This window comes from Urocampus carinirostris, chromosome 3 (genome assembly GCF_059441175.1).
Source record: "Urocampus carinirostris isolate Australia breed hairy pipefish chromosome 3, RoL_Ucar_1.0, whole genome shotgun sequence".
In the NCBI taxonomy this organism is placed as follows: domain Eukaryota; kingdom Metazoa; phylum Chordata; class Actinopteri; order Syngnathiformes; family Syngnathidae; genus Urocampus; species Urocampus carinirostris.
The window spans coordinates 60,346,883-60,372,206 of record NC_142351.1 but is presented as its reverse complement, the minus strand read 5'-3'; the positions used below and the strand labels follow the sequence as shown (position 1 = coordinate 60,372,206).

At 40.9% G+C, this 25,324-nt stretch overlaps 1 protein-coding gene across 2 annotated transcripts; it reads left to right on the top strand.

The window, feature by feature from the left end:
• Positions 1-5,509: 5,509 nt before the first annotated feature.
• LOC148370294 (dystroglycan 1-like) lies at positions 5,510-24,434 on the top strand. Of its 2 annotated transcripts, none has more exons than XM_088332775.1 (3): positions 5,510-5,941; positions 19,929-20,448; positions 20,802-24,434. In XM_088332775.1, exons 2-3 carry the CDS (start codon positions 20,116-20,118, stop codon positions 23,118-23,120), a joined length of 2,652 nt encoding a protein of 883 aa, XP_088188901.1. In that variant the 5' UTR covers positions 5,510-5,941; positions 19,929-20,115; the 3' UTR covers positions 23,121-24,434. The 2 variants fall into 2 exon arrangements, with proteins under 2 accessions (XP_088188901.1, XP_088188902.1); XM_088332776.1 differs by lacking the exon at positions 5,510-5,941 and adding an exon at positions 6,026-6,182.
• Positions 24,435-25,324: the final 890 nt, after the last annotated feature.

Sequence of the window (25,324 nt, the reverse complement as noted above, 5' to 3'; positions counted from 1 at the left end):
ATATATATATATATATATATATATATATATATATATATATATATATATATATATATATATATATATATATATATATATATATATATATAGGGTTGGGTAGGGTTACTTTAACTGGATTATTTTCAATTACTTTTGGATTACTCCAATACCAAATATGCCAATAAAAGACAAAATAAACCTAATATGAATAAAATTACTTTTGTGCAGGCTTGGGGAGTAACGGAATACATGGAACGGCAAAAAGGATGTCGGCAAGCTGTTTGGATTTATTTTGTTCCTGTCGCATTTTATGTGAGTTTTGCCGGAGATCAAAGAGATCAAAGCCAGGAGAGAAAGCTTACCATGTGTTGTGAGTTATAATTTTATTCATATTTAGTTTCTTTTGTCTTTTATTAGCGTATTTGTTATTGGAGTAATCCAAAAGTAATTGAAAGTAATCCAGTTGAAGTAACCCTACCCAATCCTGTATATGTACATGAATGTTTACCATGAACGTAAACATGAAGCTAACCCAGGCTAATTGTACGTTTGCTTTAGCGTAATTTTCCGTACGAAAGATTACGGTAATGCGAACGTGTAAAAATAAAATAATCAGGTCGTTTACACGTCATTTAGCACCCGGGTCTCCACAAAAAGTGGCTAGCGCTTCATTGGAAAGGGAGCTCCGTTCCAACACCCTGAATGGTTTACGTAAACAAAGCTAACCCAGGCTAATCGTACGTTCGCGTTATCGTAATCTTCCGTACGAGGATTACGCTAACATGAACATGTAAAAATAAAAAAAAAGATTATGAATAGGATTTCTTACCTTTGTGGTGGACGGTAGGGAGAGAAAAATCATCAAAAGTTTTTCAACCTCTTCCAAAACTTGCGGCAGTTGCTTGCTTATAGCGCTAACTTCCTTAGCCGCATCACTCGATTTCACAGCCTCCTTATTCTTTACTATCGTACTGATAGTAGATTTAGCCATGCTGTATTCACTAGCAAGATCGGAAATTCGTACACCTCTTTCATATTTAGCTATTATGTCTTTCTTATTATGTCTTTCTTAAAGGCAATAGTTGTACGAACAACTTGTCTTTTTTCACCTGTCCTGCTTGCACCAACCTTCTTCGGAGGCATAATTAGGGGCTAAAACACACGTACACCACTCCGCAAGCACAGGGAGAACATGCAAACTCCACACAGGAAAGTTCAATCTCTTGACCTCAGAACTATGCCGCACACGCGCTAACCACTGCGCTGCCGTGCTGCCCATTTTGAACATTTCATATATATTGAATTATTAATTTTCATGATGACAGGCGGGACCAGCCAAAGCTTTTAAGGGGCCCTAAGCAAAATTAGATTTGGAGCCCCCTATTATTGTAATGATTTGCCCATTACCCTCACCTGTGCTCACTCGTTCAGCCCCAGCTGCCACTTCTTCCCTAATTAGTCCTCCTACTATTTAAACACATCATTCTTGTTCACTCCTGTTCAGTCCGTCTGTGAAACTCAGCGCATGCAAGGCAAGCACTATTGACTCTGGCTCCCGTTTTGATTCCGACCTGTTTCCTGTATCGATCCCCAATCCAAGCTCCGTTCTCCTGTCCCGGGTACCCATATCCTGATTCTGTTTCCTGTATCGATCCAAGCTCCGTTCTCCTGTCCCGGCTACCCGTACCCTGATTCTGTTCCCTGTATTGATCCCCCATCCAAGCTCCGTTTTCCTGACCCGGCTACCCTCATCCTGCCTGATTCTGTTTCCTGTATCTATCCCCGATACAAGCTCCGTTCTCCTGTACTGGCTACTCGTATCCTGCTTGATTCTGTTTCCTGTATCGATCCCCGATCCAAGCTCCATTCTCCTGTCCCCGCTACCTGTATCCTGATTCCTGTATTGATCGTCCTCCCATCCCGGCTACCTGACTTGTGCCGATCCACGATCACGCTTCGTTCTCCGGCCCCATCTGTCCGCCTCGCCATCTGTCATCGGTCGCAGGGGCTTTGCTATCTTTTCCCATGTCCCTGACTTCTCCAATCCCTTAATAAACATTTGTATGAAACATTTGGGTCCCCTGCTTGTACCGGTCGTGACAATTACTTTATAATTTCTATACCTACTAGTACTCTATCAATGTTTTACTCCATGGGTGGTCAACTATTTGGAGTCAAGGGCCGCAAGGGACATGTTATACCTCTTTTTAAATAGATTAGTTTCATCAAATTGATTTTAAAACGACCAAAATTTGATCAAAATAGTGTATTAGGTACCTGTTTTAAGCACTTCATTTGACATCTAGTTTTGAAGTATGACTAGGGTTTTTTTTAGTTTTTTTTTTTTTTTTAGTATTTCTGAAGTCAAATTTTTATTGAAGTTCTGTAGTTATTTGTAATGTGACTGTAGTTTTATTTTTGTACTATTTTTGTAGTATTTCTGAGGTAATTTTCATGTAGCATTTCCATAGTAGTATTTTTTTGTATTTCTGTAGTTCTTGTTTTATTTCGAAAGTTGAATTTGTGTAGTATTTTCGTAGTGTTTTTGTATTATTACAGTAGTTTTATAATAACCGTATTCTGTAATCTACTGTAGTATTATTTTTGTTTTGTATTTTTGTACTATCTCTGTGGTATTTTGTAGTATTTCCATATAAAAATCTTTAATGTATATATGCAGTATTTCTGTAGTATTTGTGTAGTACAGTGTTCCTGTAGTTTTATTTTTGTAGTATTTTTGTGATATTTCCGTCAGAGAATTTTTGTAGTATTGCTACAGGTGTGATTTGCAGTATTTCTGTTGTGATCCTCTGTAGTAGTATTTTTGTAGTGATTTTTTTTCTAGTAGTTTTTTATACTATAGTGTTAAGTATTAGTTTTTCAGTAGAGGTATAGTTGATGTATTTCCAAAGCAGTATTTTAGTAGTATTTTTTGTAAAACTCAGAAACAGTATTTACATAGTAGTATTTTTGTCTTATTTCTTTTTGTAATATTATCAAGTTGTTTTTTGGTAGTATTTTTGGGGTAAATAATTCTGTAGTAGTATTTTGTATTAAAGTATTACTGTAGTAGTATGTTTGTAGTAATTCTATACTAGTGGTCTCTTTTCAGAATGAAAGCAAAATAATAAATGAGGTCTCTCTTTTAGGCACTATATTTGATATTTAGTTTTGAAGTTATTATGTAGTATTTTTGTTGTATCATTGTGTTTTTGAGTGGACACACAAAGGGACAATGGGGACAATGTTGGCACCAAAAATGTTAACCACTCTTGGGGACCCCCTACTGGTTGTAGGGTCCTAAGCAGCCACTTAGCTCGCTTATATCAACATCTCCTTCCCTCTTTTCTTTTTTGTTCCTTCTTCATTTCTTTCGTTCTTCACTTATCTCTCTCACTCATTCCCTTTTCGTTTTTCTTTCTTTCTTTGTGTCTGTCTGTCGGTCTGTCTGGATTTTTCAATTCTTTCTCATTCAATTTTCCTTTCCATTTCTTTTTTTATTCCTTCCTTCTCTCTTTCTCTACTAATTCCTGTCCATCTATAAGTCCTTATTTTCTCCTCTGTTCTCTCTATCGCCTTCCCTTTTTCCACCTTGTTCTTTCCTTTTCTCCCATGTTATTTTCTTTACTTTCTTCCATATTATTCTCTTTTTATTTTTCCCCCTTTTTCACTTTCGTTTTTACTTATTTCTCGTCTCCTTTCTCTAGCTTGTTTTGTTTTTATTTTTTCTGTCTGTTCTCTTCCCTGATCACTTTCTTTTTTCATTCTTTGCAACCTTTATTCTCTTTCATTCATTTGACCTTTCCCTTTTTCCTGTGTTCCTTCCTTCTCTTGTTCTATCCTTCTTTCTGTCCATCTGTTTTTTTCTTTTTCCTTTCTTAGTTTCTTTCTTTCCCCCCATTCATTTCTCTCTCTTATCTATCCCTTCAATCTTTCTTGGCTTCTTTCTTTACTTTACTTTACTTTTTCCAATTCATGCATTTCCCTCCTCCGTTCTCTCATGACTTTTTCCTTTCGCTATCTTTTTTACCTTTCTTCTTTTGCTCTTTCTCTCTCTTTTCCTTTCTCTCTCTTTTCATTTCTTTCTTTCTTTCCTACTTTCTTCCTTTTTCTTTCTACTCCCTTAAACGTGGAAGAAAGTCCTCTTAGAGATGTGGATTATTTTCGAGTTGCTAGTGCGTGTGGCCATTATGTGTGACTACTGGCGCTTGAAGTTGGGGGAAACTAAAAGTGAAATGTTTCAAGTTTGACCTGGCTGGTGAGCAAGTGACCTCTTTAGAGGGGGGAGCTACATGCCTCCATCCCCCCTCTCTTTTTCTCTCTCATCCCCCTCCACACTCTTCAGCGGCTTTTCAACCTGCCTGGTATTGATGGGAGTTCCGTGGTCTTTTAAGGGAGCTGGCTTCTTCGGTTCGGCTCACCTAAAAGAGCTAGCTATTTCGGCTCCCGAACGGTTCTTCAGATTTCTCGTCGTTTTAAATTATATATTAACAATAATAATGAATCATTATGAACCGAATTATTTATTTTTTTTCTTCAAATGTATCATGCAAAAATATTATAATGACCTTTATTGTTTCAAAGTACAACTTTTACCAGATTTAAACTTTCAAAATATTTAGATTAAGCAAAGACTAGTGTCAAGAGCCAGTCATGAGCGCCTTCAAGAAAAAGAAACTGAGAGAGAGAGATAGAGAGAGGGAAAGGGAGAGTGCAAGAGAAAGAGCAAAAGTGGGAGAAAAGAAGTCAGATAAATAAAGAGAGAGAGAATGAAATATAGAGAAAGAGAGAAAAGTGAATGAGAGAAAGTGAGAGCATGAGAGATGGAAAGAGAGAGAAAAAATAGAGTACAAGAGAGAGAAAATAGAGTAGGGGATAATTACAGAGAAAAAACAGAGGGATGAGAAAGATTATGTGCGAGGGACAGAGAGAGATAAAGACATAGAAAGAAGTAGAGAGAAAGATATAGAAAGATACAGAGAGAGAAATACAGTACAGAATAAAGTATTTCGGAGACAGAAATATAGAGAGAAAAAAGAGAGAGAAAGAAACTAAGAAAAAAAAGGAGAGAAAGAGAGAGAGAAAGAGAGAGAGAAAGAGACAAAGAAGAGAGCGAGAAAGAGAGTGACGAGAGAATAGGAGAAATACAGAGAATTACATTGAGAGACATAGAGAGAGAGGAGAGAGAATGAGAATTAGAAAGTGGGGATGAGAGGGATAAATAGGGATAGAGACACAGAGACAGAAGGAGAGAGCTAGAAAGAGAACAAAAGGAGAGAGCTAGAAAGAGAACAAAAGGAGAGAGAGAAATAACAGTATAGAAAGATACAGAGACACTAAGGCAGAAAGGTGGACAGAGAGGGAGAGGGAGAGGGAGAGGGAGAGGGAGAGGGAGACAGAGGGAGACAGACGGACAGAGAGAGCCGTATAGAAAGAGAAAAGAGAGAGAGAAAGAGAGAAAGAGACTTGAGAGACAAGAAGGAGAACCAAGAGAAAGAGGGAGACGGGGAAAGAGCGACATTAAGAGTGTAAGAGAGAGAGAGAAATTGAGAGAAATTTAATGAATAGTGTAAAGAAAGAAAGAAAATGTGTGAAAAGGGGAGAGAATACGAGAAAAGATGAGAGGAAGAGTTTCAAAGGGAACCAGCTCATTCACTTCAAAGAGCCGTTCCGTTCACGAAAGACCCATCACGATCAACCTGCCTTGTGCCTAATCGCTCGCCTGACGGCCAGAAAGACGCACGGACTTTGGAACGGAGAGTAGCGGGCGGGCTGGCAGACAGAGAGGGCTTGCCAGCGACCACATCACCATCCACAGCGACGGGCAGCCACTTCGTCAAGTGACGGAGCAGCTCGTGGGCGAGCGCCTCCATCCTTGCCCTTCGCCGAGGCGAAGCGCGCTTTTGACGGAAGAAGGAGGCGCAGTGTCCCGCGAGCTAGCTAACGTTAGCTCGCTAACAAGGTCAGTCAACGCTCCGCCCGGTAGACCTTTTCCGCACCGCGCGATTCCCTGTCGCGATTCTCACAGTATCCTTTATTTTTTTTTCAACCCGCGCGAAGGATAAACGTGACGTTTATCGTCGCGGTGATCTTCTCGGTGTTAGCCGGCTAGTTAGCAACTTTGGCGAGAGACAAGGAGCGCTCAGTTTGCTCCTTCGCTTTTCTCTTCGACACGGTTGGAATGGTGGCCCGGGGACGGTTCGGTGAGTGAGTTCCGCTGCGTTTGGATGCGCTTACCTCCCCCGGGGATGGTGGTGGTCGTCGGCTGTGGTTCCTTGCTCTGCTCGCGTCTTGCTTAGAATAAAAACAGGTGCACGTCTGCTAGTTCTCGGCCAGCTGCAGGAGCCGCTGCATAGGCGCTGCACCGCTTTCCCCCGAATTTTAATGACATTTCCCACTTGATATCTACATTTGATTAAATTTTACGTGCACGCTATTTAATTTCGGCTTTATGTTTGGAAATGGGCCCGATTCCAGATTTGATTTGGACTGGACCGAGGGCAAACTGCACACGGGCCTAGCCTGGTTTAGCAAGCATGCGATCATCGAATTCTACCCTAATCTGTTTTCTCTAATCACTGTAAAGAGTCATTTTTGACATGCAGCCCAGAAGAATTTCAACATTGACCGTCATGCCTGAAAACATATGCTTATGTTTCACAATTTCACCAACGCACTGGTATGTGCAAACGTTGAGTGCCCATTTTGCCAATTTTCTGCTCAAATTATAATGTTGTACAACTCACGTTTTGCACGATTATGATTACATATCAATCATTATTGCCGATGTTATGCCGAGAAAGTCACCCCTGCCTAAATTTGCATCCCGTAGCGCAGAAATAAGCAGTGTGAGAAAAGTAATGCTTATTTGAACTATGCAAACACTTTTCTGAAGGAACCAAAGCACACACTTGAACACGAAAAAAAAGCATCAGATGTCTCTTTAAGGTAGATATCTAAAGACATAAATAGAATAGAGGTTGGGAAATACAATTATTGACGTTTTACGTCTCGTTTGACGATGAGAGGAAATCAAACACGTTCGTCTCCCGTTAATCTGTTGCTGATTTGAGAGTTCATCTCATCTCATTAGCCGTACCGCTTATCCTCATTAGGGTCACGGGGGGGCTGGAGCCCATCCCAGCCATCTCCAGGCAGTGGGCAGGGGATACCCTGAACTGGTTGCCAGCCAATCGCAGGGCACACGGGGACAGACAACTCATTCGCTCATTCACACCTAGGGACAATTTGGACCGGCCAGTTCATTTCAGCATAATAAGCTTTATGGTAGAGTGCATAATATGCTTGATTGCTATTAAGATTTTCGAGAAGGGTTGTTAAAACCTCACATTGTGTTTGCTGTTAAACGTCATATTGGAATATAATATTGTGAATGTGCTTGATTGCTGTTGAGATTGTCAAGATTGTTTTCTGTTATTAGTGTCAATAAATTTGTTCAAACCAAAAAAAAAAAAAACCGAGCGATTTGAGTAGGAAAAGGCAAAATAAACACGTTACATGCTCAAAAGTGATTTATATACGGTGTGCAGTACCGTTCGATTGCATTCACAACAAATACAAGACGGAATGGTTTAAGTTGTATTACATTCCCAGCAAATGCAAGACAAAGTGGTTTTGGTTATATGTTCGCCATTACATTCCCTAAAAGTTATATAAAAGTGAGCTAAAACGAGGTAAAAGTGGTTATAGTAGTGGGAGTGACGCTACGGGCTTCAAATTTCGGCAGGGGTGCATTTCTCGGCATAACACCGGTCCTTTTGTAGCGTGTACATGTACGTGCATTACTTGGACTTGCTTGAGTAAACTCTTCTCTTTTGAGATTTGGCTTGGCGTTTGGAATTTACATGAAACAGGCCTTTTCTTACTTTCACCATTCTTCATTTAAAATTTAAAAGCATAATATATAAAATAGTAATAATCAATTATGCAACATGTTTAATTATATTGGTGGACAATGTGACCATGTATTGAGCACTAGGGAGCAAATTCTACTTCAAAACCAGAGGACGTCAAAAGAAAAGTAAAAAACATATCTGATTTGTGTGTGTGTGTGTGTGTGTGTGTGTGTGTGTAAAGTACATTGTAAAGCGATTTGGGAAGTCTTCATTGACTTGAAAAGCGCTATATAAATGCAAACCACAACCACCACCACTTTTCCCATTTGGGTATCGTAACGCCTCAGCTGCGGTTGTGGTGTTAAGCTAGTTAACAAGATAGATCATCTTAGCAACGGGTTTACAATTTAAACATCGTTTTTTCTGTTTTTTTTTTTTACATCACTTCATTTTTCTTTTTTGCACCTCACACTCAGAGTTTGTTGGAAGCCATCAAGCTTGTCTTGCAGACGCTTGTTATTCAGCTCAGGCTCTTTGGAGAGGCTGCTGCATGTGCCACGTCAATTCAATTGGCCCTGGGCGACAAGTGTGCATCCCCGATTTAATTATTCCTGATAGTTTTCAATGTTTAACTCCCCTTTGAACGACACCAGAGTGAGAACGGCGCTAGCGGTAGTGAAACCGACTTGCTTCCTCAGCTTCCCTGCTCCCACTCGTCGAGGCCTCTGTGAAATCTCGCATGCCACTGTACTGTTTACCATACATTAAACCATGTCTGATCTTTAAATGAGATTTTAATAAGCGAATAATATCAGCTGCAATATTTATTCATAGGAGCATTAGCTTGCCCTTGGGGTATTTTGGGCTGCAATGCTCGTATGTTACAATGCTTTTATTGTGCTGTCTCAAGCCAAACGTTTTAATGATGATAATAAATCACAATGATAGTTATTTTTCAAGTTGATTTTATGACCTTCTATATGCATGATTATGACCAAAATGGTGAACATCATTTTGATCAGGTTACGTGAATCGGATCAGCCTCTTTGATCAGGTTGGTATTTGTTTGTTGTGATTGAGTTGCTCTACCAGTTGTCTCCAAACTTTTCTTTTCCAGGCACTGGTCTAAGCAGTGTTCTCGTTTGCCCGCGTCCCTGCGTCGTAGACGCATCATTTTGGCTGGGGGCACATTGTGTCAAATCAACGTGCATCCTCGGGACGCAACTTTTTTTGACACCAAATTGTCATTATTACCTGATGACTTATCAGGCAGATCCGCCATTGTTGTTATGGTCTCGCGCCGATCTCGGCAAACGAGATTTCGTTGCTTCGAGATGACGTCATTGTTTTGGTGGTTGTCGGGTGAAAAAGAAGTATGCCTCCGTAAAAACAGTTGCTAATAGGTGCAAATCAACAAAAAATTGGTAATTTCTTCAGTGTCGGTAATAAGTCGAAACAACGGCAATAATTCCGGCACAAAAAAACGGCGGAGAAATTCTTCAGAAGACCGCAAAGGCAAGGAAAACACGTGTTTTGAAGCGAACGATTCGACGAAAGATAAACAAAAGAATACTCCTAGCAAGAAAATGACTTTTCTGCCAAAATGGCCTTAATTATATTCCTGGTTACGCTATGAGGAGGATGATAATGGAGGCTACATGTTCTGTGATGCGTGCACCCAGCGTGACAAAAAAATTGTATTGCATAAATCATTTCGCAATCCAAACTCAGAAAAGCACATTGGATCGGCACAACAACAATGAAAACCACAAATTAGCAATGGAAATTCCGTTGCTGCAATTGGACCTTGATAAGGCATTACAACTGTGGCGGGGCAGCAAACCACGAAGAATATATGAACTGAAAAATCTGTGATTAAAGTGATTAAAACTGCATGAATATATATAGACTAATATTTCAGCAATATTATTTTGTTTAATGCACAATATTTTTGTGAACTGAAAAATCTGAAGTGATAACTGCTTTGTATTACCAATTGAGTGTGATGATTAAAACTGAATGAATATATAGATTTATATATTTATTTATATATTTGTCGCTGATTTACTATTTCAACCTCGATAACACTACATTTTGGGGACCCATAGATCTCTGTTGGGACCCATAGATTTTTGAGCATGCGAGTCCCCAGGACCCATCACTTTTTACAGGTAAAATGAACACTGTCTAATGTCGGACAATATTCTCGCGGTCTGGTCCAATAATAATAATGTTAGCAATGATAGAAATTACAATAATACTAATTAAAATAATAAGCTTGAATCCACTTTGTAATCACTAGACTATTAGGAATGTTAGGAAAAAGACAAGGGCAAAAAACTATTTGGTGTACCTGGTGACGCATCAGACTTTGAAGGACATTTGTTAATCTTTTTACTGCCATACCACCCTGAAAAAGCTTGGGAAGCTAAGGATGGTTAGTACTTGGAAGGGAAACCGCCTCGGAATACCAGGAGCTTTAAACCGGTCATTAGGTGTATGCTCTTCCACGACAACACTGACTTTACACCCCCAAATACAGATGAAAATGAAATTCCCTGAGGGGACCAAATATATTTGTAAAAAAATACTTTTTGTGTTCATAGTTTACAATGTAAACTTTACATCATTTTAATTTTGGTCCCATGTATTCTACAGCATGGTACCGTAAGCAAAAATAGTCTAATGATGAGGAAAAAATCGAAAGCTTTTTTCCATGTCATTGATCTTCCTCTTGGATTAGTGTTCAAAATTTGGTGCTCTCACTTTCCCGATCCGGGTTGGATTCCTGTTGCATCCAATGTTGTTCAAATGTGGTCCGCAACATTTTTGGACTAAAAAGTCACTGCTCAAATATGGTAATACACTACCGTAGAATATTGTGTATGATGCGCACCCAAACAATTTTGGGGAAAAAAGCCCACCGTACACCAGGGAACTGTTTTTTTTCTTTTATTTGTGGCTCGATACCCGTCTGCGCCCCAGTGGTTTCGGACTGCTGTACTAAACATGTTACATTTGAGCCAGGATTAGAATGTTTTGGCTTTTCTTTACGTTTGTTTTTATTCTGTCCTAGTTTTAGCACGCCTAGTTTAATTTTTTTATGCTTAGCATTTCTAAGAACGTTTTTTTTAATCTGCAGGTATTTTTCTGGCATAACGTGAAAGCAATCACAGTTGGTAGTGCAGTATAACTTAACTTCATTTACATATCCCATTAAAAAACGTTGGTCAGAGTAAAATCTGAACAAATAAAACGCGGACTTAAGTTAGTTAATAAGTAACACATGTAGGTCCGTAGACAATTTGAAAATAACAAATTATCTTTTAAACACAATTGTCCATGAATTATAAGGAACTTTTTGTGCTATAAATGCAGAAACTAATGATTCTTATAAGGTTTGATGCAAAGATTTGTGTGAAGCATAATGCAGGATTTGTTTTCATGTGTTTATCTTCCGTCGCATTCTTACTATAATTGTTGGTGAAAACAAATTCATGTCCTTGCAAGTTGAACGAACGTTGCAAGTTCAGGCAGGCACAGTTGGAAACTACTTGCATTCTCCCTTTTTCCATGAACAAAATGCAGAATGTCTTAGTTGAACTTTCAGATTGTTACGCATTACACGTCCATTCCCTCTTTCAGAAACCAACCATTTTTTTTCTTTTATATTACAATATCTGTGTGAAAACTTTATTTTAAAATTGGAGGATACCAAACCCCACCCCATACCAGCAGATAGCACTGTTGGACTCATCATTGCAGGACATTTACCAAAAACTATACACATATTTCAGCACCAATGTAACCGCAGTGTACGTGTCCCACCAAAGATCCACATTCACGCTGGACTGGATGATGAGGTTTTTATTTTTACAGTTTCTGCAAATGGATGAGTCACAACATTAGCTTTTCTGCTGGTTTTGATCTCTTTGATCTCATTGCAGTTCTCTCTGTCAAGACTGCCAACAAAGCATATTAAAGAGCTTTCTTTTCACTTTACATAAAATACATTTCAGAATATCACAATAAATTTTTACATCTTTACATTTTAACAAGTTAGATCGTATAGTGGATTTTTAACGTTTACAATGGATTCAACATATTTTTTTTTCGTCTGAATTTTAACCAACATCATCCTTTTTTTAATGAATATGAGAAAATAGAAATAAAAACAATAATGAGTATAAAAACGGGTACAAGTTACCTGCAAATGGATGAGTCACAACATTAGCTTTTCTGCTGGTTTTGATCTCTTTGATCTCTACAAGGGGAATTCATAATTTAGTAAAACAGAAACAAAACGAAAATAAACCTAAACAGCTTGACAATATCAATCACATTACTGTGCATGTTGAGAGATTTGTCAGCTGGGGTTATAATGTTTAAAATTAACTTCTTTTGTGGAGCACCAAAAGATGTGTCTTACCATTGCACGCACGTTGGAAAAGGGTGGCGGTGTCGCGCTCATTTCTGAAAAATCGCTCAAATTTAATCCTCGTACCTCTAATAATTACAAGGCGTTTGAGGCTCTTGTGATGCGGTCCTCTCTATTGTCAATTTATGTAATAACTATCTATCGCGCACCTGGGCCATACACAATTTTCTTAGACGAATTTGCTGAACTTTTGTCTGAACTAGTAACCTATGCAGACAAAATTATAATTATGGGGGACTTTAACATTCATATGAACTCCCCACTCAGTTCACTTACTATTGCGTTTAGGTCTCTAATTGATGCATTTGGTTTTAATCAACTGGTTGATTTGCCAACCCATAAAAATGGAAACACGCTAGACTTGATTCTGACTCGAGGAGTTTTAACCTCAAACATTATGGTGTTACTGTGTACTACCGTTATCTCGGATCATTATTTAGTTACATTTGAGGTGCTAGCTAAATGTAGTGTTAAAAAAGCTGAAGGATTTAGCGGACGCAATATAAGCACTGGCACAGTTTCTGAGCTCTTTGAACTCCTTCCTGGAGCTGTTGCGTCCTTTCCTTCATACAATGGCTCGATTGACTCACTCATGAATGAGTTCAATACCACCCTGACAAGTGTCCTGGATTCAATAGCGCCCATAAAGCTAAAATCACGTCCTAAAAGACGCACGCCTTGGTTTACTGATGAAACTAGAACCCTTAAACAAGAATGCAGGAAATTGGAAAGAAAATGGCGCGCTACCAAACTTGAGGTTTTCCATCAAACCTGGTGTGACAGCTTGTTAAAGTATAAAGCGGCCCTTCCCTCTGCAAAATCGGCCTACCTTTCGAAGGTGATTGCGTCTCAAAAGAACAATCCCAAAGCCCTTTTTGACACTGTAGCATCGCTTACAAGGCAACAGACTATCGCAGATAGTTCAACACACTCTGCTCATGACTTAATGGTCTTCTTTACTAAGAAGATTCAATGCATACAGGAAGAAATTGCTAAAGAAATTATTAATACCACACTTATTAAAGGGCTGAAATCTACAGATGCACGACAGGGTGGCTGTCCTGGGAAATTGTCCGGTTTTAGTGAACTGTCACTTGATGATCTCAAACAGGTGGTGAATGCGGCCAAACCGACAACTTGCCAGTTCGACCCGCTCCCAGGTTCACTTATTAAAAGTCTTTTTGGCGTCCTTGGACCTTCAGTTCTAAATATTATAAACGTATCACTCTCCTCAGGTGTAGTTCCAGCAGCTTTTAAGTCCGCCGTTATTAAACCCACACACACAACCTTGATCCAGAAATCTTAAGTAATTATAGACCTGTGTCAAACCTACCTTTCCTCTCTAAAGTACTTGAAAAAGTAGTGGCACAGCAGCTGAATGATTTCATATCCGAGAATAACCTTTTTGAATCCATGCAATCAGGATTCAGGGCTAACCACTCTACTGAGACAGCTCTGATCAAGGTAACAAATGATCTCCTACTGGCAATGGATTCTGGTGCTTCATCACTTTTGCTGCTGCTGGATCTTAGTGCTGCTTTTGACACAGTGCACCACAATTTCCTACTAGAACGGTTGGAAAAATGGATTGGTCTCTCAGGAACCGTCCTCTCGTGGTTCAGATCCTACCTCTCAGATAGGACGCACTGTGTTAAATATGGTGAAATGACATCTGAGCCCTTTAATATTACCTGTGGTGTTCCACAGGGTTCAGTGCTTGCCCCCCTTCTTTTCAGCATTTACATGCTTCCATTAGGTGATATTATTATTAAGTACAATATCAGCTTCCACTGCTACGCAGACGACACTCAACTATATCTTCCGTTGGAGGAATCTCCCACACTAAACTGTGGAAATTTGGAGGCCTGCCTCATTGAGATAAAAGAGTGGATGTCACTCAATTTCTTGCGTCTTAACTCTGAAAAGACCGAAATGTTAGTCATTGGTCCATCTAAATGCGGTGACTTATTCTCAAAAACTGCTGTGAACATTGACAAATGTCACATCACACAGAGTGACTCAGTTAAAAATTTAGGTGTCATATTTGACCCTGATCTAACCTTTGAAATGCATGTAAAGAAAATTACTAGAACTGCTTTCTTCCATCTTCGTAACATTGCTAAAATCCGTTCAATACTGTCTCAGTCGGATGCGGAAATTATAATTCATGCATTTGTTACCTCCCGTCTTGATTACTGTAATGCACTACTCTCTGGTCTCCCGAAGTCTAGAATTAAGTCTCTTCAGCTGGTACAAAATGCCGCAGCGAGGCTTTTAACTAGGACAAAAAAGTCCGATCAGATAATACCGATTTTGGCTAACCTGCATTGGCTCCCAGTTAGCCTTAGATGTGATTTCAAGGTTCTCTTAGTATTATACAAAATCATACATGGACTTGCTCCCTCTTATCTTTCAGATCTGATTTGCCCCTATGTCCCTGTCCGAAGCCTACGATCTGAGAGTGCCGGTCTTCTGGTGATCCCAAGAGCAAAGAAGTGTTCTGCTGGTTCGAGAGCGTTCTCCATCCGGGCACCGGTGCTGTGGAATGCTCTTCCCCCTGAGATCCGATCTGCAACCTCAGTGGAAATGTTTAAATCTAAACTTAAAACTCACTTCTACTCCATAGCATATGAATAACCTACTCTTCTCGTCGGCTGAAAAATAGTCTGTGTAATATAGTGTAATAATCTGTGAAGCCCTTTGAGACTCTTCGTGATTTAGGGCTATACAAATAAAAATGACTTGACTTGACTAGTTTATAAATCTGGTGAAAAGTACACGAAGCCTCCAGAAATCTCATTTGAATATTTTTATTATTGTATGTTCATCCTGTTAGCTGTACTGACTGCTACTGGTGGCATTTCTGATTTACAAATAGTGAAAATGGCACCGCTTATTATTGCTCTTTCATTACATGCTTGGGCTGTATCCACACTATAATGTCATGTCATATCCCCAGGCCAGTAAGCATTGGTTATCAGTCCATTGGTTTCATTTACATTTTCTTCCATTGCTCATTGGAATATAAAGTTGTAAAAATGCAAATCAGTATTGTGGAATTGGGAAAGGAGGATTTTTAAGCCTATGGTGCTGGTTGCTCACAGTGAGTTAGTTAACAGGCCAGAATCTAGGCCAAATTGTGCGCTAACAGCCCGAGGTGAGGTGTAGTGCTCGTTTGGAATCAAACCCAAGCCTATGGGCAAAACCTATTTTCATGCAAATGTGTTTGACATGAAAGTACTATTTCAGACACCAAGCCAACAAGAGCTTTTGGGGTCAATGGTCTTTGAAGAATGATTAGGTTTACGTATATTAGGTCTTGGTTTCTTTGTTTATTGCATGTTTGAATTGACTGAAAAGAAAACTGGTCTAATGATTTTAAATATATACCTATATTGGAAATATGGCCTGTGTTGTGCTCCATACTGTGGCATGCTCGATTATAATTGTAGACTTGCGATACTTGAGTAGATTCAGATTCAGATCTACTTTATTGTCATTCTAGTACACGTGTATACAGAACGAAATGTCGATGCATCTGACCCCCACAGTTTCCTTGAATGTACAGATATAAATAATGTTGTATTGTATTTTGGCTACGTATAGTATTTTACCATAGTGCCGATAGTGCAAGAAGAGTAGCTAACCAGATGTGCAAAATGGGCAGTCAGGTTAACAAGTCAGGTACACAGTAACATTAACACTTTAACAATAACGCTGTAATTACAATAGTGCAGAGAGCAATGTGCAAGGAGTGGCAAGCTATAAAAAAAAACAAAAAACTGCCAGTAGTGCAAAAAGTCAGATTAGCAGCCGTTTAGATTTAAGTTAACTATATGTTAGATTGACCATTTAACAGTCTAATGGCCAGGGGGACTAGACTATTGCGGAGCCTGGTGGTCCTGCACCGCACACTGCAGTACCTCTTCCCAGAGGCTAGCAGAGTGAACAGTCCATGATGGGGGTGAGAGGGGTCCCCGGTAATGTTTTTAGCATGGGATAGGCAGTGCTTCTGGCCAATGTCCTGAATGGAGGGAAGTGTAGTCCCGATTATTTTCTCTGCTGTCCTCGTTACCCTCCTCACACTACCCCAGTCGGTAGCGCTGCAGCCTCCACACCACACAGAGATACAGCTGGTCAGGATACTCTCTATGGTGCCCCTGTAGAATGTAATGAGGGAGGGTGGGGGCAGGTGGGCTCTCCTCATCCTCCGCAGGAAGTACAGGCGCTGCTGTGCCCTCTTAACCAGTGATGCAGTGTTCACGGACCAGGTGAGTTTGTTTGTAATGTGCACCCCTAGGAACTTGATACTGCTGACAACCTCCACAGCCTTGTTGTTGATGCAAAGTGGGGCATGGTTGGGCTGGTTTTTCCTAAAGTCGACAATGATCTCTTTAGTTTTGTCGACATTCAGGACCAGGCTGTTGTCCCTGCACCAGCCCACCAACTGCTCCACCTCCTCTCTGTAGGCCAGGTCGTTGTCATCCCTGATGAGGCCCACCACTGTTGTGTCGTCAGCATACTTCACGATGTGGTTTGTGGCGGACCTAGGGACGCAGTCGTGTGTCATCAAGGTGAACAGCAAGGGGCTTAGGACGCAGCCTTGGGGGGAGCCCGTGCTGAGGTAGATGACATCTGAACTGTTCTGACCTATCCGCACTGATTGGGGTCTGTCACAGAGGAAGTCCAGCAGCCAGTTCCGCAGGGGGGTGTTGAAACCCAGGAGTCTCATTTTGTCTACCAGATGTTGTGGGATGATGGTGTTGAATGCTGAACTGAAGTCCAGGAACAGCATCCGCACATGGGTGTTCTTCTCCTCTAGATGTGTCAGGCTCAGGTGAAGCGCAGAGGAGATGGCATCCCTGGTGGAGCGGTTTGTCCTGTAGGCAAACTGAAAGGGGTCGAATGAGGAGGGGAGACTGTGACAGGAAAATGTTGGGCTTGATACAATTCATCGTACGATAGACAGAATGTAGGATGTAGATTGCACATCATGGTCTAGGGTTTATTCCCCTTTTTACTATTTGAAATAATGTAATGATTTTTTTTCATCTGGTATTGAATAATTTACATTGACTGCCTAAGCAAAGGTCAGTGTTCTTGTGCCCCCTTTGACCGTTGGTTATCATTTTTCTTAGCATAGCAAATGCTTAGAATTTTGACCACAACAAACTTATTGTCAACCGCTACCTTTATTTTTAACGTCACATCATAAATAATTGTTGCCAGAGTGTCTCTGATGATACACATTTATTCTGATTTTAAAACAACAAAAAACATTTGTGTTTGGTTAGAAACATGTTTAATCTTATTTCACCCTTTCTACTTTTGTTTCTCCTGATACATTTTTTCCTCCAAGCCTTAACTTTAAGTTTGAACAAAATAAACATATTCTATAATGTGAAATTGATTACATAACATGAAAGTATGTGCAGAAAGCCATCTAAGGGCTGTAATGATTGGAAATGTATTCTACTATGCATTCTCACAGAGAAAATGACCCCTTTTTGTCAAAATGCATGTGATGTTTGCTTACTTACCTGACGTTTATGCTGGCAATTTGCTTGGTTTCGCATCCTTCTCATTATAGTCACTGCATGAATGTCACTTGAGTGAATGCTTTGTTCTGTGTTGCATGTCTGCACATGCAACATCCAAAGAGTAGTCCGCCTTTTGTCCCCACAAACCTCGGAGAGAATAGCAAGGGTCCAAACTTTTTCATTGCTGTCAGAAGCACTATTTGACCTGAATAGTTGTTCTATACTAGATCTGTCATTCTGATCCGACTTTAGAACCCATTATATATTCTTGTTGTTATTACATATATTATACATCTAAGTTTCGCCACGACTAACATGTGTAAACGAACATCTTTTTCTGTGGTGAGACATGCCCTCATTTACAGGACATTAACGCTATATACAATTAAGGAGAGCAATTGAGCCTCAGTTATTTTCCTTCTTGGCATTGTTTAATTTTCAAGGTAAACGTCTGCGATCCACTGAATACAGGTCCGCGACCCACTTTTGGGTCCCGACCCACCAGTTGAGAAACACTGTACTAAATAGTAGGGCAAGTTTTACTGTACAATTACACCTGCTGTTCGGAAACCTCAAATCCGCGTATTTGCACATCATACATGTTTATATTTACTTTTTAATGGAAAAAAAACAGGTATTTGTTATTATTTATTCTAAGTCATATTTGCTTTATTGTTTTTATCTAACCTTGTTAGGGATTATTGACAATGGTCACAAGGTAGTTATTTTTTTTATAATACTTTCATTTGGAAGCATACAATCTTACTGAATAAAAAGCATAACGGTGGACATCACAACTACCACTGCTAAAAGAACAGATCTAGTCCCAATATTTTTATTCTGTCTGTGTTTTATGCGTTGTGAGAGTCGTTTCATCAAAAAATGCCATATTGTGTAACATTTTCATTATATTGAAATATATTAGCCTAATAATGCCCTATTTATAGATTTTTTTTATAACTTTTTAGATTATTTTAAAGTCTTCCAAAAACAGAATAGTGAATAGTTTATAGTAATTTTGTTTAGTTGACAATTTCCTTAGTATTTTGACCCTCGATACGCTAAAACCCTTTTTTTCTGACCTTAGGGTTCTCCAGGTTTAAGTACATCAATTAGTTTTTCAGACACTTGATTTCTTAAAAATATTTCAATTGGAATATGAATGGAAACCTAAACTTGATTTAGATTTTAAACAACAAAACAGACACTACTGGAAAGGTGCAGAGTGAGAGGATTATCTCATCTCATTAGGTGCACCGCTTATCTTCAGTAGAGTCGCGGGGGTGCTGGAGCCCATGCCAGCAATCATCGGGCAGTGGGCAGGGGACACCCTTAACTGGTTGCCAGCCAATCGCAGGGCACACAGGGACAGACAACTCGCTCGCTCATTCACACCTAGGGACAATTTGGACCGGCCAATCCACCTGAAATGCATGTCTTTGGAATGTGGGAGGAAACCGGAGTGCCCAGAGGAAACCCAAGCAAGCACGGGGAAAACATACAAACAGGAAGTCCGGTAGCTGGATTTGAACCCACACAGGAGGTTCCCAAGACCATAGAACTGTGCCGCACACGCGCTAACCACTGCGCCGCCGTGCTGCCCTGTGAGAGGATTATGATTTGCAAAATCCAAATCTGACCCTAATTATCCCTTTACTAGGTTTTGGTATATTTTGATTGGACAGCACATATTTAGCGCCTCCTAATAGTTAAGCAAAACTTTATTCATTAAAAAGGACTATTGATTTAAATGATAAGCAAAAATGCACTAAGCGCTATATTAATCAGCATTTTTTTCTGAAGTCAAGATATTGGCATATTTTATATGACCTGATCCTCACCTAAAAGGGCGCTTACGGGGACTCAAAAATGCTGGACAAAATACTGAAGTCATATTGTGTATTTTAGTCATTTTGAGTCGCTATTGTTTGTATTCTTTTTTATTCTTTTTAGCACTCGTTTTTGGTTGCACTACACCATGCAACTTCATTTCGTTGTTGAAAAATACACATTGTCCTTTAGTGTAGTCACAATTGCCTGTTAACCAATAATTCTATGGTGAATGATGTAATTCTATTTCCATCCAAACTGATGTTTGTTTGTCTTCTTTTGTAGCTGCTGTCATGGCTGCCTAACCAGCTTCCAAAGTTCCCTCTTGATGGATCCCATTGTACAGCAAAAGGAAAAACACTGTCATTGAGCACAGCAATCCAACCAAAGCGTATCATCTTCCTGACTTCAGTGAATGTGGCCCCTTAAGTTGTTCAAAGACATCTGTTAGGCAGCTCAAGGGCCTAACGCTATGCACTATAAACCTAGAAACATGGGCGGCTATGCAGCCGGGATGTGGCGGACTATCTCGCTGCTAATAGGCCTTGCGATTGCCGCGAAGCCTGGTGCTGCATCGGAACAGGACTCCGTGGTTGAGAGATTCACTATTGAGCTGGAGGCTTCCATGCAGACGTCCATCCTTTCTGAGCTCCAGGCTAAGGCTGCTGTGGCTACAGCTCCGCCAGAGTCCTTGGTGAAAGATGGGGGTGTCCATACTGGCATCCCAGACTCCTCAGCTATTGTGGGCCAAGTGTTCCAGCTGAAGATTCCTCCTGTACTGGACAACAGTAGCTGTAATCTCTTCGTAAGTATGAATTGAGTCTTAATTAGGGTGTGCAATATACAGACAAAACGCGAGTAAGGTTGATACCATTCAGTACTCTCATCTATTTAATAGAGATTGGTCGATAATAATCACCCAAAATCCGAAATGATAAATCATTTGGTGATGAATCGTGGTTAATTGGCTCTAGGCTTTTGCAATGTTTCATAAATCTTCTAGGGGTCAATTCAGTATTTCTCTTGTTACCTTTATGGAAGGACTTGAGACGGCTTGTTTTCCTGTTGACAAAAACTTGGAATTTGTGCAATTTTTAGTTGCGTAATTGCAAAAGTTTGCACCTGTTTGAGCTTTTCTTTGTATATTTTTGTTTTTAGCTCACCGAGATGGGACAGGCAGCATTACCACAATGGCTCTTTTGGGAAAAAGAAATCTGTATTCTAAGAGGTTTGGCCCTAGAGCAAGACAAAGGCGTGTACCATATCGCTGTGTCCGGACAAGACTTCCACGAAGGGAAGAGCAGGCAAGATTTCCCTGCCACGGTCTTCTCGATCGAAGTTTACCCCGAGGAACGAGCAGACACGGAGCCGTCCTTGCTCGCCTTGCAGTCGGATTTGAGTGGCCAGCAGCCTTTCACTTGTGGCTTGGAGGAGCCTGTTACGGTCCTCACTGTCATCCTAGACGCTGACTTGACAAAGATGTCTGCCGAGCAAAGGGTCACTTTACTGACTGTAATGAGAAGATTCTCACACGTGCCCGTCGAGCACATGAGGGTTGTCCCGGTTGTCAACAACCGCTTATTCGATATGTCCGCCTTCATGGCGGGGCCGGGAAATGCCAAGAAAGTGGTAGAGAACGGCGTCCTGTTGTCTTGGAAACTTGGATGTAGCCTCGAGTCAGCCAGCATCCCCAACATTAGCGCCGTGCAGTCCGCTGCTAAAGATGGGACCATGTCTGCACAGCTGGCGTACCCGGTTGTTGGCTGGCATATTGCCAACAAGAAGCCTCATGTGGTGAAACGGGTCAAGCGACAATTGTACAACACCCCCACCCCAGTCCCCTCCTTGCTCCCACCAACAACTTACCCAGAACCCCCGTCCCGCTTTGTTCCAAGCCCGACGTCGCCATCAATTGCCCCAGCAACAGACATCTCAGTGCCACCGGTCCGTGGTCCTTTGCCCCTTCCTGTCAAGCCCACTATGAGGCTCCGAGATCAGATCGCCCACACGCCTACCCTGGGTCCGCCTCAACCCACCAGGGTGTTAGAATCCACAAGCACCGTTCCCATCCAGCCGACCATGACGAGACCTACCTTTGTGGAAGCTACAGCTTTTCCAACGCCACCGAGCACCACCAAAAAACCAAAACTTTCAAGCACAAGGAAGCCCAAGAAGCCCAAATCTTCAACCATGACTCCCAAGGAACCCAAGTCCACCACCGCTAAACCACCGAAACGCACCACTCCAGCCTCCGGCCCTTTGGCTCCGGACCTCAACAACATGCCAGAAATCCGCAACCCTATTGATCAGGTGACCGCTTGGGTCGGCACATATTTTGAGCTGAAAATTGCCCCCGATACCTTCTTTGATAAAGAAGACGGCACGACAGACAAGCTGCGTTTGACTTTGAAGCATCCGCCCAGGGACGTTGTCGGCGAAACATCATGGATTCAGTTCAACAGCACCATCCAGCTTTTGTATGGACTTCCGGAAGAGCAGCACAAGGGAAAGCACGAGTACTTTATGTTGGCCACTGATAAAGGCGGGAAAAGTGTCATGGATGCCTTTGAGGTTCAAGTCAACAACTGGCCAAGCAGCAATAAACCCTCGGTTGTTTTTGCAGCCCGTTTCCAAGGTGACCCGAAAACCCTGAGCAACGATGTTCATAAAAAGATTCTTCTGACCAAAAAGTTAGCTTATGCTTTTGGCGATCGCAATAGCAGCACCGTGACCCTCCAAAACATCACGAAGGGCTCCATTGTGGTAGAATGGACCAATAACAGTCTGCCACAAAGCCCTTGTCCCAAGGAGCAGATTACGGCTCTCACCAGCAGAATTGCCAATTCTCAGGGTGCGCCCAAGCCAGCCTTCATCAAAGCCATGGAGCCTGAATTTAAACCCCTCAATATCTCCGTACGTGGAGCAAATCAGTGTCAAAGCTTGCGCTTTGTTCCCCCGGGAGAGGTGCCACCCATGCCCGACCTGCCAACCGCCACACCCTCGGCGGGCACGGGCCGGAGGAGCAGTGATGATGTCTACCTACACACGGTAATCCCTGCTGTGGTCGTGGCAGCCCTCCTCTTAATCGCCGGCGTCATCGCCATGGTGTGCTACCGGAAGAAGCGACGAGGGAAGATGACCATGGAGGAGCAGGCCACCTTCATCAAGAAAGGAGTACCCATCATCTTCGCTGACGAGCTAGACGACTCCAAGTCGCCACCGTCCTCCAGCATCCCGCTCATCCTGCAGGAGGAGAAGCCGCCGCTCCCTCCCCCGGAGTACCCCAACATGGCCGGCCCCCACAGCACTCTGCTTAACCAGGATATGCTGGAGGAGTACTCTGTTTATCAGGACGACGACCCGAACGCGCCCCCTTACCAGCCACCACCGCCTTTCACTGTCCCCATGGAAGGCAAAGGCTCTCGCCCCAAGAACATGACCTCCTACAGGTCGCCGCCCCCTTATGTGCCTCCCTAACGCTAGCTGTTTGAATTAAGGTGAGCTGTCGGGGATGCTTGTAGAAAATCACCACTGACGTCACTTGACACAGATTTCTATGAAACGCAGGCAGCATTTTCATCAACCCGGGTACGTTCGTTCTTTAGCGTTCTCCTACAGGGACGAGCAAAATAGACTGAGAACACTGGAATTCCAACACTCGTAATCACTCGCTTTTTTGTTCTTCAGATTTTATTTTGAATATTCCCAAACGCTTTTTTTTGCCGAGAAAATCCATTTTCTCTCAATGATGTACTATTTCTATTGTATAGAAAATATTAGAGCAGGATAAACTGATGCTCTTTGAGCCTTGAAGATTACCTGCAGCTTTTAATAACGCGCTGCCCTCAATTTGGGTGAGAAGAATTTCAAGGGGAATTCCACACTACAGGTCAAACTGGAAACATCCACACACAGTGTTAACATACACTTGATCACACACACGTATACACACAAGAAAATCATTTCAATCATGTAAAAACTTGACTGTACGAGCGAGTCTTTTAGCAGATCTCAACACGAAATCGACTACTCACTAATAGTATTTTTAATGACATTTTTATTTTAGTTACAAATGTATACAATTTTTTGTATTCTTTTTGTGCCATTTGCCAAGTGAGATGTTTTGTGTTGTTGCCATGACGATGAGTGTATCAGGAGGTTGCTAGGTCAACAATGGAGATGGCCAGTGGAATGCTGCTTTACGACAGTTGGCGTAGCGTTCCATTAAAACCCAGCGCGACCGGTCTTTATCACTTATTTCGTTTATTTGTTTTCTTGTTTTTTAGTCACGCCAAATCTATTCTAGAAGCAGAAAAGTCAATGTATCTCGCGAGTCAGGCGACCTCTCTCCACTAGGACGATGAGTCAGTCGAGTGTGAAGGTGAGAAGTGAAATTGATGTCACTCACCAGGATGTAAATAATAGTGTGCCTGTGAAATTCAAGAGTTCCATCTCGTTGGTGTTTTAGCAGTCAACTTAGTTAGGAACTTGAAGGGCCACAGTGGGTAAATGATTTTATTTTTTAATCGTAGGCTTAGACTTCTGATCATTGTCATGATAACGAACTTTATAGTGTGCAAAAATGTTTACCTGCCCATCACCAACAACCATAGTGTCATCTGAATACGATCGCAACAAATCATATGTGAATTATGTACATTTCATATCTGATAGCACCATCGGAAAAATGTAAAAAAAATCTAATGTTTTTACTGAGTTTTTGATACAGTCTTAAACTTGTTTTATGAAGGTATATTAATAAAATGTACTACAATTTGTAAAGCCTCACAATTGTCTACTGTCACTCTTTGTGGGTGTATGTATTATGAAATATTTTCACACAACAGACGTTTTTGTAAACAATCTTTTTAAAGTGAGAGCCTTTCTAGCATGCCCAAGGATTTTTGCCAAAAAAAAAAAAAGGAGGCCATTGTTCAGTATTTTTCAGTGATCAGCCAGGTACTTGTAACAATCATCCATATCAGTAGGTGGCAGCAGATTACCTTGTTGTGGGGATGAGACTTTGAGATCAAACTAAAAACTCTTGCCCACGATTTGGTAGATTTTTACTTGGCTTCTCATTTTACTAAAAAAGAATACATATATATATATATATATATATATATATATAAATATACAGTTGGGTAGGGTTACTTTAACTTGATTACTTTCAATTACTTTTGGATTACTCCAATACCAAATATGCTAGTAAAAGACAAAAACTAAATATGAATAAAATTATGACTCACAACATGTGGTAAGCTTTCTCTCCTGGCTTTGATCTCTTTGATCTCCGGCAAAACGAACATAAAATGCGACAGAAACAAAATGAAAATAAATCCAAACAGCTTGCCAACATCATTTTTGCCGTTCCATGTGTTACGTTACTCCCCAAGCCTGCACAAAATTTAGTAATTTTGCATATATATATATATATTCAGTAATCCCTCGGCTATCGCAGTTAATGGGGACCAAAACCACCCGCGAAAAGTGAAAATCCGTGAAGTAGCGACGCCCCTTCAAAAATGTTTAAAAAAAAAAAAAAAGATCTTTTTCTAAATTTTTTTTTTAATTATTATTATTGAGACCCGGTTAAAGGGACCAAAACGACCTGCAAAAAGTGAAAATCAGCGAAGTGGCGACGCCCCTTCAAAAATGCTTATTTTTTTTTTTATGTTTGT